This window comes from Gordionus sp. m RMFG-2023, chromosome 3 (assembly GCF_954871325.1).
Source record: "Gordionus sp. m RMFG-2023 chromosome 3, tfGorSpeb1-WG-v2, whole genome shotgun sequence".
Taxonomy (NCBI): Eukaryota; Metazoa; Nematomorpha; class Gordioida; order Chordodea; family Parachordodidae; genus Gordionus; species Gordionus sp. m RMFG-2023.
The window spans coordinates 31,809,025-31,821,916 of NC_088777.1; the positions used below are offsets into that span (position 1 = coordinate 31,809,025).

General features: G+C 24.9%; 1 protein-coding gene across 2 annotated transcripts in view; it reads right to left on the reverse strand.

Annotated features, from left to right (window-relative positions):
- Positions 1-4,844, reverse strand: part of LOC135925679 (collagen alpha-1(IV) chain-like) — a 39,730-nt gene extending 34,886 nt beyond the window's left edge. The window contains exons 1-2 of one of the 2 annotated variants that reach the window (XM_065461114.1): positions 4,700-4,844; positions 3,299-4,142 (exon numbers count right to left, since the gene is read on the reverse strand). In XM_065461114.1, the coding sequence (XP_065317186.1) occupies positions 3,299-4,135 (837 nt within the window). In that variant the 5' untranslated portion in view covers positions 4,136-4,142; positions 4,700-4,844. Of the gene's footprint in view, positions 1-3,298; positions 4,271-4,699 lie in introns of those variants that run through there. The other variant, XM_065461113.1, reaches the window with a different exon arrangement.
- Between the last annotated feature and the right edge of the window lie 8,048 nt (positions 4,845-12,892).

Here is a 12,892-nt window from a genome sequence, read left to right on the forward strand (position 1 = left end):
AAAACAGGGCGGTCACCAAATATTTTCACTAAAAGGGGTAGGAAAATAATATTTTTCTTAAATGTAAAAATTTATTGTATATTATGCCAAATATACATCTACATGCATTCTTATGACTTATAAGATATATTAGTTTAACATCATATAAATAATAGATATGAATTAGAGGAATATTCAGCGCATAAATTACAAATCATAATAGTAAATCTAGATAAACATATTGTTGTAAAGTATTTTTAATTAATATTTGTTTTATAAATTTAGAAAATTCTATTGGAAGAAGGGGGGGGGAGGGACAGAGGGGTGACTTTCACCTTCTCCGAGAGTAAAAAACTAATGAAAAATATATCCCATCTCTAATATTTAGGGTTTCCTCAATAAAGTGACCGTTTTAATCGCAAATTAACTAAACTATTACAATTGACATAAAAACTGTTTACTTCCAATTAGTCTGAAGCAGGCTGATTATAATTTTGTTTACTGAATTTTAATAATCTTACTGTTGTATTGCTAGGATATTATAATAGTTACAATCCTTCTACAAGATTTTCTACTAAATACAAGAAGTTTTAGGTAAATAAAATATTAAAATTCTTAAAACAACAAAATTTTTAAAAATTTTGTTTTCAATTACTCCGAGGTTATTGAAAAAATAAATCCCTTGAAAAATTGGAAATTTCTAAAGCAAGCAATATAATAACACCCAAAATAATAAAATAAATAGTACAATTACAAAATTTGAAATTTTAGGATATAAAAGCGGGATAATCAATAAATTGACATTGAGATCCTTTTGCTGATATTCTTTTCTTACATTTTAGAGGTAAGTAATTAATTATTATTTCATTACTTTTCTTATTTTATTACTATTGCAGGAATTCATATATTAAGTAATTTCGAGTTTCATATTATAATTAATCATTGTAATCCATAGGCGTAACCAAAGGTAGAGGGGATAAGAGGAAATTCCTTCTCCGGATAAATTTGCCTGTTCTCGTAAATATAATTTTAAGCGTATAATAATTTCTCCTATCCTCACTCCCCCTCCCCTTCCCACAATAATGTATGCAAACAATATATTCTAATAAACAATTGTTTAAAAGACAAATACGTAAAAGTTAATAATTTTTTAAATAATTACTATAATTCAAAATTTCTATTAAAAAAGCCCATTTATAAAAAAAACGACCAAAATTATTTTTAAAAAATCCAGCATAGCCAAATGTCTGCAATATGTGGATTTAAAAATCTCCAATAAAATTTATGAGGAAAAAACTAACTAAATAGTGCCCCCCCCCACCATCTCAGCAAAATCCTAGCTAGGTATATGCAATTATCAGTACTTACAGACCAAGTAATGGTTGGTTGTAATTAGTATTTACAGGTTATAGGTGTGGTCAGGATTTTTGTAAAATGGGGTGAACTTTTGTGTTGGCCCTCATAGATTTTATTAGAAGGGTTATCTTCGAATACATTATTAGCTTAAACTGTTGGAAGTTTAAACAAATATGTTTATTATATTATATTTATAAGCTGCCACGGCAAATTTCTATGAGCGTTTAGCCCCCTAATTTGTATTTCTCTATTCCAAACACTTAATAAACGATTTTATATATAATATTCCCGTGCTCTTACTTTTCCTTGTTTCAATTCGACCATATATTTTTTTAAACATACCATATTTTTTATTTCAAAGGCTTTCAACAGAACATGTAAAAAATATAAATGTGCATTTTACTGTTACAATTGTAAAAATGATCTGAAGATCACTTTACCATCTACAAATTATGAGAGAAAACATCTAAGGTTTTAGTTCATAACGGATTTTCCAATTGGAAAATGACAATTTAAAGATTGAAAAATTAGTAATTATTTTATACGGCTCTTTATATATTTCATAGACCTGCAGGCGGGCCTAAAATTTTTTTAAAAAAAATATTCGGACTAGCCGGGCTTAAAAAAATTATTTTTAAAAATACCTGGGCCGGGCCTTAAAACTAAATATTTTAGATCGCAATTATTAGCTATAAAAATTAATGAAAATATATTTTTAAAAAATTCACATCGGGCCTGGAAAATTTTTTTAAAAATCTGGGCCAGGCCATGCAAATGGTACCTCTACAGGTCTCTGATATTGCATAGAAAATAATAAAGGAAAATCAGTATTGTTTGCGATATGAGCTCACGTACATTATTGCAACTCATGAAAAAATCAAGCATTGCATGGTTAAAATAATATCATATCTTGCAATTTAAGTATTAGCTTTAAGGATTCATAAAGGTAAAGGATCAATATACAGAGATCTGTTTTTTATATTTTTTTGTTAAGTGAAGATTTCGATGTTATCTTTAAAATTATATAAAGTATTGAAGACAAATTCCGAACATTTGCATAGAGTAATCAAATATATATTTTTAGATATCCATTAGGAATGAAGAAATGCAGATGTCAGGTTATTGTTATGATCGAATTTAGCGTTAGGAAGTCCAGCCTATAAATAATGATAGTGATAGGCTATTATAACTATTCGTTGACTAATGATATTAATATCCCTCAAATCAATAGAAATAATTTTTAAATATTACTAAATTTATTGCTAAATAATGCTTCATGTTTTATGTCTTAAAAGTTAAAATGATAATAAAATTTAGCATATTTTAGAGATTTTCAACGCCGTCCAATTTGTTAAAATTTTGTAAGTTTTATTTGAAAGTTATTGAATATAGGTACCACGAAAAACTTTTAGCCACCGTATAAATTTTTATAAATTATATATAATATATATGTAAAAATATTATACAATTTTGACAAAAAATTTTTGGTTAAATTTAACTAATATATAGAAATCTATGAAAAATCGATTTAAATTAAAATTGATTAAAATTTAATGATAAAATTGTCCTAAATTCATAGATTATGCGTAGGTATACTACTTTACTGACACCCAATAAAATCAATTCTTTCAAAATTAAAAAATATATACGCCTGTTAAATTCCATAAATTCCTTATATATACTCTTATTCGATATATATTATATTTTGGTTATTTTTTCGGGATAATTTATTTTTCCCCTTCTTTTAATAGATGCGGGGTAAAGAAATTAACCTTTTTTACAGCCTTGGCATTTAAAATATTTCTTTACCCAATTTTCACTCTTGGCGTATTTCTTTGGAAAATAAAATAAATTATAGCCAAATTTGCTGTGACCTTAACTAAATTTCTTAACTAAATTTCATTTAAATTAGTAATGTAATATTAAAATATATATTTATTATTAATAGGGGGGTTATTTAAACCTGAAGAGCAGATAATATTTTCATCATTTCAGATATCTCCTCTTCTTTTAGCATCAGCTTTTTCATGGCGTCTAACTTATAAAACCCTCCTATTCGCCGAGTTACTACTTTAGTTTCGGAAAATTTTGTAGTTTGATTCTTATTATATTCATTAAAATTACTATCATCACTATCGTCTATGTTGAAAATGGAGTCCACTGGTGGCGTGGATGCTATTACAAGAGGATTTAAATCTGAATTTAGCGATTCTTGAGAACTATCAAACATGGCCCAATTGTTGTTTATAATATTTCCTTCTGGTGTTAATGTGTAATCTTCCTCATTATTAATTTTGATCATTTTTCCAGCTATTTTGTTGAGCCTGATAAATATCATAGAAGCCGTTACTAGGGCCAAACACAAAGTTCCAAATATGATCGAGAACTTGAGTATATTATGGCATTTGCCGCTATTATCAGTTTTATCATCATCGCAAAGTTCATTCTTTTTACTATACTTGATTCTAGCGTATTCCGAATCAGTCAAAATTCTTTTTTCATAAATCATGGATTCTTTTGGATTATTTGTTTGGTTGGTTGTTTTAAAATGATTTTGGGTAAATTGAGCTTCTCGAGATGAGTTCGAATCGCAGATTGAACCGGTATCTAAATCCATAATATTATTTGTAATTTCGTTGGTAGATTGATATGATTTGCAGTTTTTATGGAATATGTTTAATGTAGGACACTGATCTAAAATATTAGGCCTTTTCACTTTGGTGTTGATTGTTCCTTCATTATTAGGATGATCGCTAGCTGGGTTTCGATTATTGCTGGATTGTGGAAGATATTTTTTCATATCAAATCTAATTTATGTATAAATGTCAAGGACAAGATATTTTACAATTTATTTTAAAGAATGGATAAAGATATTAATAACATGAATCATTTGTTTGATTAGAAAATAGAATCAAACTCGAATCAAGGGAAAATAATAATCAACGGATAAAATTGGATAAAGGCTAATAATTAACTGATAAAGTTAGATTAAAGGCTAATATATTACATGTAAAACTTGACAATTATTATATGGAAATAAAAATCATGCCAAATTTTTTTTAATGTTTTAAAAATATTTTTTTACAAAAAAAAACTACTTAAAATATTATTATGGAGTTAACCATTGTTCTAAAAGTATACATGAAAATATACAATTTATATACCATCTTTTAGAATAAATAAGAATTAAATATTATGAACAATTATCTTAATTTGTCGGTAAAAAAAAGTTTCTATTATATAATATTTTATTCACTTTTGAATAATGATTTTCAAATTTTTTAGCGGTTGTTCAGTATTAAAGGAAGAATGAATTATATTTCAAATTATGATTTTTAATTTTTTTAAATTTTCTATAATTTACCTTCTATATTTATAATGCAGAATCTATTTCTATATATTCCTTTCTCCAAAGAATTATTTTTGATTAAAAAAAAATTTGTATAATTAAATTTTTTTATAAATATAATATTTTTAAGAAAATTAATTAAGTTAAACACAATTATTTTTATTGTGTTTTAAAATTATAGAATTTTTTGTAACTTGAGCATTATATACTTTATAATATTATGATATTATTAATTAATTTTTTTTATAACATAACATAAATTAATAAATTTTTATAAATATTTCATTTTATCCAATTTTATCAAATAACTTATGCATAAATTAAAAATATTTTTTTAAATAAGGACAAAAATATGGCATTCTTTCTTTTACCTTTTTTTCTTATATTTATCTACTTTCTTTTTTCACATTATTTTGTCTGTTTCTTATCCCGATTTCAATTAAAAAAAATATTTTTTTTTCAATTTCTTTATAATAAGTATTGACTCAAAACGTTCACTATTTAAATCAAATTCTAAATCATATTAGTAGGTTGATTTCATTTTCGGGTAGTTTTTTTAGGCTTTGTTAATTAACAACACTAAAAAAGATTACCCATTAAAAGCTAAATAAACGACATTTATCATATCAGTGGAATATCTAAGATTTTTCTTAGGTGCATTAATCACAACTATCTTAATTAAATGGCTGCCAAACAAATTCTTGTTATATAATAGTAATAATATATATTGTAAAACATCTTCATATATTTGTAACAACTTTCTGATAAAATTTTTTAACATGCTATGATTACTATGAAAATAACCTATTGATAAAATTAAAAACACATTAAATAATTTTATAAGAAAGTTGCTAAGAATAGAGTTGGGCACGAAGTTATAAATATCATTACATTATAGGTAGCGTTACGTTACATAACGCTCCTTTAATTTATCTTCTAAAACGAGTTCTGTAATCGTTACATTTTTTGTGTAAACGTTTGTTTTCCGTTACTGTTAAAATTCATGCATTCATTTATTTACACTTCAAATTGATAAAAACTAAAGACATAATTTTTAGAAAGCAAAATTATAGAAGACATTAGATTAGGAAGAAATTAAAATCGAATGAATTTAATATCAACATCTCTGCATTTACTTACAGAGTTGGACTCTAAAAAATCATGATCCATCATTTGAAGTTACTGCAAAAATATCCGATAATCAAATTTTTATTCGTTATAATACAAATTTACTATCCTCCTGTCCTGTAGTAGGCCTGATTTCTTTGCAAATTTGTAATAGACCAATATAGAAAAAGATTAAATGATGATCTATTTGAAAAATTAGTTCTTTTATCAAATACTTAAAATTATAATACTTAATTGTTATAATATTTATTTCAAAGACCTCTAGAGGTACCATTTGCATGGCCCGACCCAGCCCGGCGTTGGCTTAGCCCGGGTATTTTTTAAAAAAATACTAGGTCCAACAAGCCCGGGTATTTAAAAAAAATTAAAATACGGCACGCCCCGTGTATCCGGACCGGGCTTAGGGCCAGGGCTGCAGATCTGTGATTTATTTAGTTTAAAAAATATAAATAAACTAGTTTGTGTTTATACTTCCTTTTATTATTTTGAGACTTGCAGCAAAATGAATGATTAAATTTTTTTTTAATGTAACAAAGAGCTTTTTTAATCGTTACATGTTTTGGATAACGGCGACTTAACCCTTTTTTATGGTATCGAGAGTATCGTAACCGTTATATTTTTCCTTCAGTAATGGTAACAATAACCGTTACATTTTTAGAGTAACTTGCCCAATCCTGGTTACAAATATATGGAAATTTTTTACAACAAATCATTATTGTAAATTTAAAAAAAAATATAAAGGATTTTTCTTTATTAACAATGTTTAAAATCCAGGAATTGTAGATGAGTTCTGTCTTTGTAATTATAAACCGTGTGAAAGAAATTACGAATTATCTTAAGATATAAATAAATGAAGTAAAACGCATAATAGATGATTTGTCTAAATTAAGTTATAATGTAAAACTGGGATGTGATATGGATATATAATGAATAAAATTGCAAAATATAGAAATATTTTATTTTTATAGTAAATAAGGTTTACATATATATCAGAGACCTGAAAAGGTACCATTTTCACGGCCCGACCCAGATTTTTTTAAAATAAATTATATTTTTTTTAATTTATAGATAATAATGGCGATTTATAATATTCAGTTTTAAAATAATTGGCTAAGCCCTGGTATTTTAAAAAAAAAATTAGGCCAGGCTCGGATATATTTAAAAAAATTAAAATACGGCCCAGCCTGCAGGTCTCCCAATACATTTGATTCGTGGAACAATATATAAATGAGTTAATATAAAAATGTTAATCCTTGAATTAAGCCAATATTTACTATTTAAAACTCATTTTTGATTAAATACATGCCTCCGCTCTAAGAATCTACCTCTCTAAATATTAAGTTAAATAGTCTACCCATACTCCTGACCGAAAATTCGAGACACAATAAATTTATTTATAATTATAAAAATTTTCCAATATGATCAATTTTTATTAGACTTATAACTTGCATGGATTACTATTCTACACTCCAATTTGTTTATTGGATAGTAAATAAAATTAAACCTTACCTGAATAATTAGTATTTAAGGACAACAGTTTATTTTTAGACTTAAATCTAGATATCGCAATGTAGTTTCCAAAAACAATTTGATTGCAAATTATTTAAAAAATCATTTTTATTTAATTCATTTTTAAAACAAAAAATCACTCTGTCTCATATTTATGCTCTAATTAATTTTATCTTATATAAATCTTTTTATATAATTTATTAATTATTCACAAATTATATATTTTTTTTAAAAAAAATGATTAACAAATCTGATTTTGTGTTTTTTCCAAGAAAACAATTAGTAAAAGGTGGAAAAGGGATATAGTTTTACCCTTAAAATTGCTATATCTGGTAGGTTGTTGCAATTCCATATTCAAACTTTTGAAAAAATGTGGAATCAATTCTTCATATTACTTAACACTTTAGGAAAAATACTAAAATGCAATTTCAGAATCTTTACCTTAATAAATTTTATTAATTTTTCCCCGATTTCTAGAAAGGATATTTATGGGAAGTTATTCTTTATCAAGAAAAGTAGTTTAGGTTCAATGTTTCATTTTTTTAAATAAAATAGAAATATAATTGAATGTTATTCTTCTCTACAGTTAGCATATACTATTTAAAAAAATTATATAAATTTTTAGAGTGAATCAATATAAATGTGAATCAAATTGCCTATGATTAACGCTTACTGTACCTTCTAAAATAGTGATTTTGAATATTAGCAAAAATTAATTATATTTAGAAAAAATAAAACTTCTTGTGTCTTATTCACAAACCAACGTTATTCTAAGATAAATAAAATGCGTATAGAAAAATATATGTTTTGATCTCACTTGACTATATTTTTGAGATTTTGTGCAATGGAAAGTATCTAATGTATATATTTTAAGTTAACACACCGGATAAAAAATAATGAAGGTAGAGAAGACTGTAAGTAGTCATTTTTCGCTCAAGAGGGTTAAAAAAGATTACTTTTAATCTAAAAACTTCATATGAATTAGTAGCCCAAACATTAATAAAATTAAAATTATATCATAGTTTATTTAGCTAGATAATTTAAATGAAACCCATTTTTTTGGTGTTGAATAACCATGCTATATTTTTTTAAAGATAAAGCAAACTCTGATAGGTTATTTTTAAATGACTTTTAAAAGAAATTCACATATATACCTTTTTTTAGCTAATATATTTTCATATTTGTGGCATGTTTAGTATCTTTATTTTAACCCTAACCCGAATCGATATTCAAATTGGTTCATTTAAATTAATAATTTTTGCTATTTCTAAATATTAAAAACCTATAATTATAGAAATATTTTAAATATTATAAAAGGATGATATCATTTATAATCTTAAGTAGATAAGATTTTGAGTTATATAATATGGCCACTTAGACTGGCAAATCATTGCCTTCCCATCAACTATTATTAAATGATCTTTGTATGGTGAATAAAGCATTTAAGTTCCGAATTTTTTCAGGATAGAGTTTAAAGTTTAAGGATTTTATCTATATAAAATAAATTTTTGCTAGATAAAAAAATGCAGAATAAATTTTTATTCAGCAGTGTACCATAATCTTTTTTTTTAAATTTGGATTAATCAATCGAATATATGAACCAATGACGCGTATATAGTATTAGATTGACAATTCATGTATTAAATGCATTTAAATCAATGCATACACAAGTATCAGCTGTAGCGCCGAGATTTGCATGTATAATATAATGATCAACAAGTAATTAGTAAAAATGCAAATAAAATGGCGCTACCAGTCTAATACATGTACCAATCCATATATATAATTAGATTGGCGATTCGTGCATTAAATACATATAAAAGTGTATATACATATATTCAAAAGTAGGGCTATTTTTTGATCTGTATTTCGATAAATGACATTAATATGCATCAATTTATTGATCGAAAAGACAATTAGTAGACGTTCACAAAATGGCGCTACCGCTGGCTCCTATGTATGTACGCTTTTAATTAATTAATTGCCAATCTAGACTCTATTATCATTGATATGAACATTGGTAGGGTACATAGTTTGTATTTAAAGAAGATTTCACACAAAACAAAAATAATCCAATATATAAAAAATTGGAAGGGGTAAGCCAACCTCTGTGCCAACCTATCTCTCTGTCTCCTCTACTAATTTTTTTTTAAAATTATTATGATTGACCTAGATATGTGCACAGAGTAATTCTATTTTTTTCAATTTAAATAATTTTACAATTCAAAACTAACGTGGCCTCGATATTCATTTTATATTTTGGTATTCCAATTGACTCGAGATAATTGGTTATCACTAAATCATCTATATGAATACTTTCATAATTGCTAGAAGAACTAGAACTATACATCAGACCTGTAAAATAGGTCTCATCTAGTTTGGCCTTAAAATAATTTTAACTCTTAAGAGATTCGGTAAATAAAAGACGAATGGTTATGTATGGCATAATTAACCATTATTTTCCTTTAATATCTCTCTCAAATTCTATATTAAGTTTTAATATTTTAAAACTTAACCTAACTTATTTATAAATAATAAAATTTTTGAAGATTTAATAAATTCGCATATTTCACTATGAAAATCAATAAAAATATGCGAAAAAAATCTTAAGATATTTTTATTTTTATTTAACTTCTAATCATCGACAATTTTGGTTTTTATTGAGAAAAAAAGATAACGCGCAATAGCCTAGCGTGGTGAACTTTAATATTTTAAAACTATTATAAAAATGCAAGAAACCATGCAAAAATAAGATAAACCAAAATGTTTATATTTCAATGAAATTGATATTTTTTAAAAAAACTGAATAATATTTTAAAACAAAATCATGTCTGACTCGGTCTAGCCTAAACAAATATTAAGTCAAGCATTGCCCGAGATAAATTAAAGTGCTACTCACGTCAGTTAATATAGGGTTTTACAAAAAATATTTCACATTCTTTAGCTATATTCAATAGATTTAAATACCATAAATGTAAAAGAGTGTAGAAAAAACTAAAGGAAGAAAGAAAATTTGATTATTTTTATTATAATAAATGGTATTAGTTGAATTCAATAATTCATAAGTTTTTTTTTACTTTATAATGAGGGAAATTTTATTTAAAAAAAATTACAAAAAATCATATAATTAGGTAAAGGTAGGAAAACAAAAGATTTTATTTATTTAAAAATTTTTTTTTTATCTTTAATGAATTGCTTATTGTTCGAGGAAGATTAAATTGCATAATAATAATATTATTTTATTTTATTCAATAAAATTGATATTTTGGGGAAATATATCTTTTTTAAATTTATTATTTACATTAACAGCGACTTCTATACTCTCCCTAAGTAAATGATAATTTTATATCCCAAATATTATTCCTCTCCCCCCCCCCCCCCCATTATTATCAATTTCTAACTTAAAACTACCATTGAAGGTTTTAGAGCACTATTATAATGGAATTAGCTTATTTTATATTCCAAATGAAGAAAATATTAGATTCATATTATGCCTTTTTTTATATGAGAATCAGTTGATACTTTTTTCCTGGACTAATTTTAAAATTTTACAGCAATACTTTAGTTAATTTTGTTGCTTGACATTGAAAAAGGTACATCCTAAATAATTTCATCTATGCAATCGGATGATTAAATTAATTTTATAAGCAGAGGTACCTAATAAGTATAGTCGTCTTACTCAGCCATCTTAGCTTTTTATCTATAGCCACAAACGACTAAGGCTTATTAACCGTAAACTTTAAAATTGCTATGGCTAATTAACTATACAATTTTATTAGTTTAGTATAATCTTTGTTGTTGTTCCTTTGTGCATGGTTTATTTTTATTACGATTAAGCTTTTGAACTTTACAATTCAGAATGGGAAATAAATATTATTTATACAAATTCTCTCAACACTAACACCTGAGCGAAAAGCAGTATTTAATTTTATATACATAATTTTAATACAAGAAAAATTATCAACTCATTTGAGTATTTTTAGATTTAAAAAACGCCTCTATGAGATTTTCTAATATATTAGTGTACTTTATTTCAAAAAAATCAGTGGGAGTCGTTTTTGTGATTCTAACTAAGGTATCTTTGTTTGGTATTAGATTATTAAGCTTTACCAAGCCTATCACGTTGATCTTTAGCATAATAGAATAGAGCATCTTTCATCACTTCAAAGTTATCTACTATCTTAATATTAGTGTCTGACGATAAAAAAATTTATATCAGGGGATAGTTTTAATTATCATGGTAAATGATGGATTATCAACCAATGACATTGGCTAAACTGTATCAATTATAAAATCGAAAATGAGTTTATCAGCCACTTTCTGGGAAATATTGGCATGTGCAATATTATTATTCAATTTAGTTTGAATTGAATTAGTCTTTTTATATGTAGCCCTATACTAAAATTATTAAGATATTTTTCTATCTCTTTAAAACTCTAGGTATGAATATTCTTACAAAATAATAATACCATCAGAATTTGAAAATGGCAATTATCTTAAGGTATTTTTTGAGGTTATAGCTACTAGATTTATTTGAGGATATATTTTTTCTACATTTTAAACAATTAAATTTGTGGTCACCTTGTGTTTATATATTAATTTAAAAATATTTTTCTAATGAAATCGAAAATTATTGTTACCAGGAACATTTTCTTCCATGGTACCTTCCATTTCAATAATAGCATCATTATCTGACTCAATTACATCGATTTCGATATCCATTTGCGATGACATTTTAATAATTTACACCAGATGATTTAGGCTTATAATACAAATTGAAGATATAAATTTCAATATCAAAATTAAATAATGAATCATAAAAATAATTAATTATGATATTATATTTAAATTTTCATGTTTATAGTTACTTTTATTATATATTTAAAAAGTAATTAAGTAGCATCTCCTTTTTTACAGAAGAATTGTATCCTAAATTAAAATTTCAAATCTCTTGAATACATTATTTGTACTTCATTTTACATTAATTAATTTTTAATATAAATTTATTTTTATCCTTATCCTTTTTTTTAAATTTATTCTTTTTTAAAAAAATATTTATGTTTCATATTTATTTTTCTGTGTTACGTTTTTTCTTTCTTTATCTTCCCTTGTATAATTATTAAATCGGTTATTTCTTATTTTTAAATTTTCATTTATAAATTTATTTTAATTACTTCTTTTTTTTTATTTTGAATTTATCATCTCATAGCCGGAATTAAATTGAATATTATTTGATCGATAATCGCCGATTTCTTCTTTGTTCATTTCGATAGATTTATTTTCGATTTGTAAACCGATTTTATTTTAATTATCGATTAAATAATTTTCAATTTAATTCCGAAAATTTATGAGATGATAAATTCAAAATAAAAAAGGAAGCCGATTTCTTCTTTGTTCATTTCGATAGATTTATTTTCGATTTGTACCGATTTTATTTTTATTAATTTACACATTATTTCCATTTTTATTATGGCTCCATTTTCATTCAATCGGATTTTATTTTTGTAAAAAATGATTGAAGTAACCCTTGTAATGAAGAAAAATGTATATATAAATAATAAAGGTTCTAAT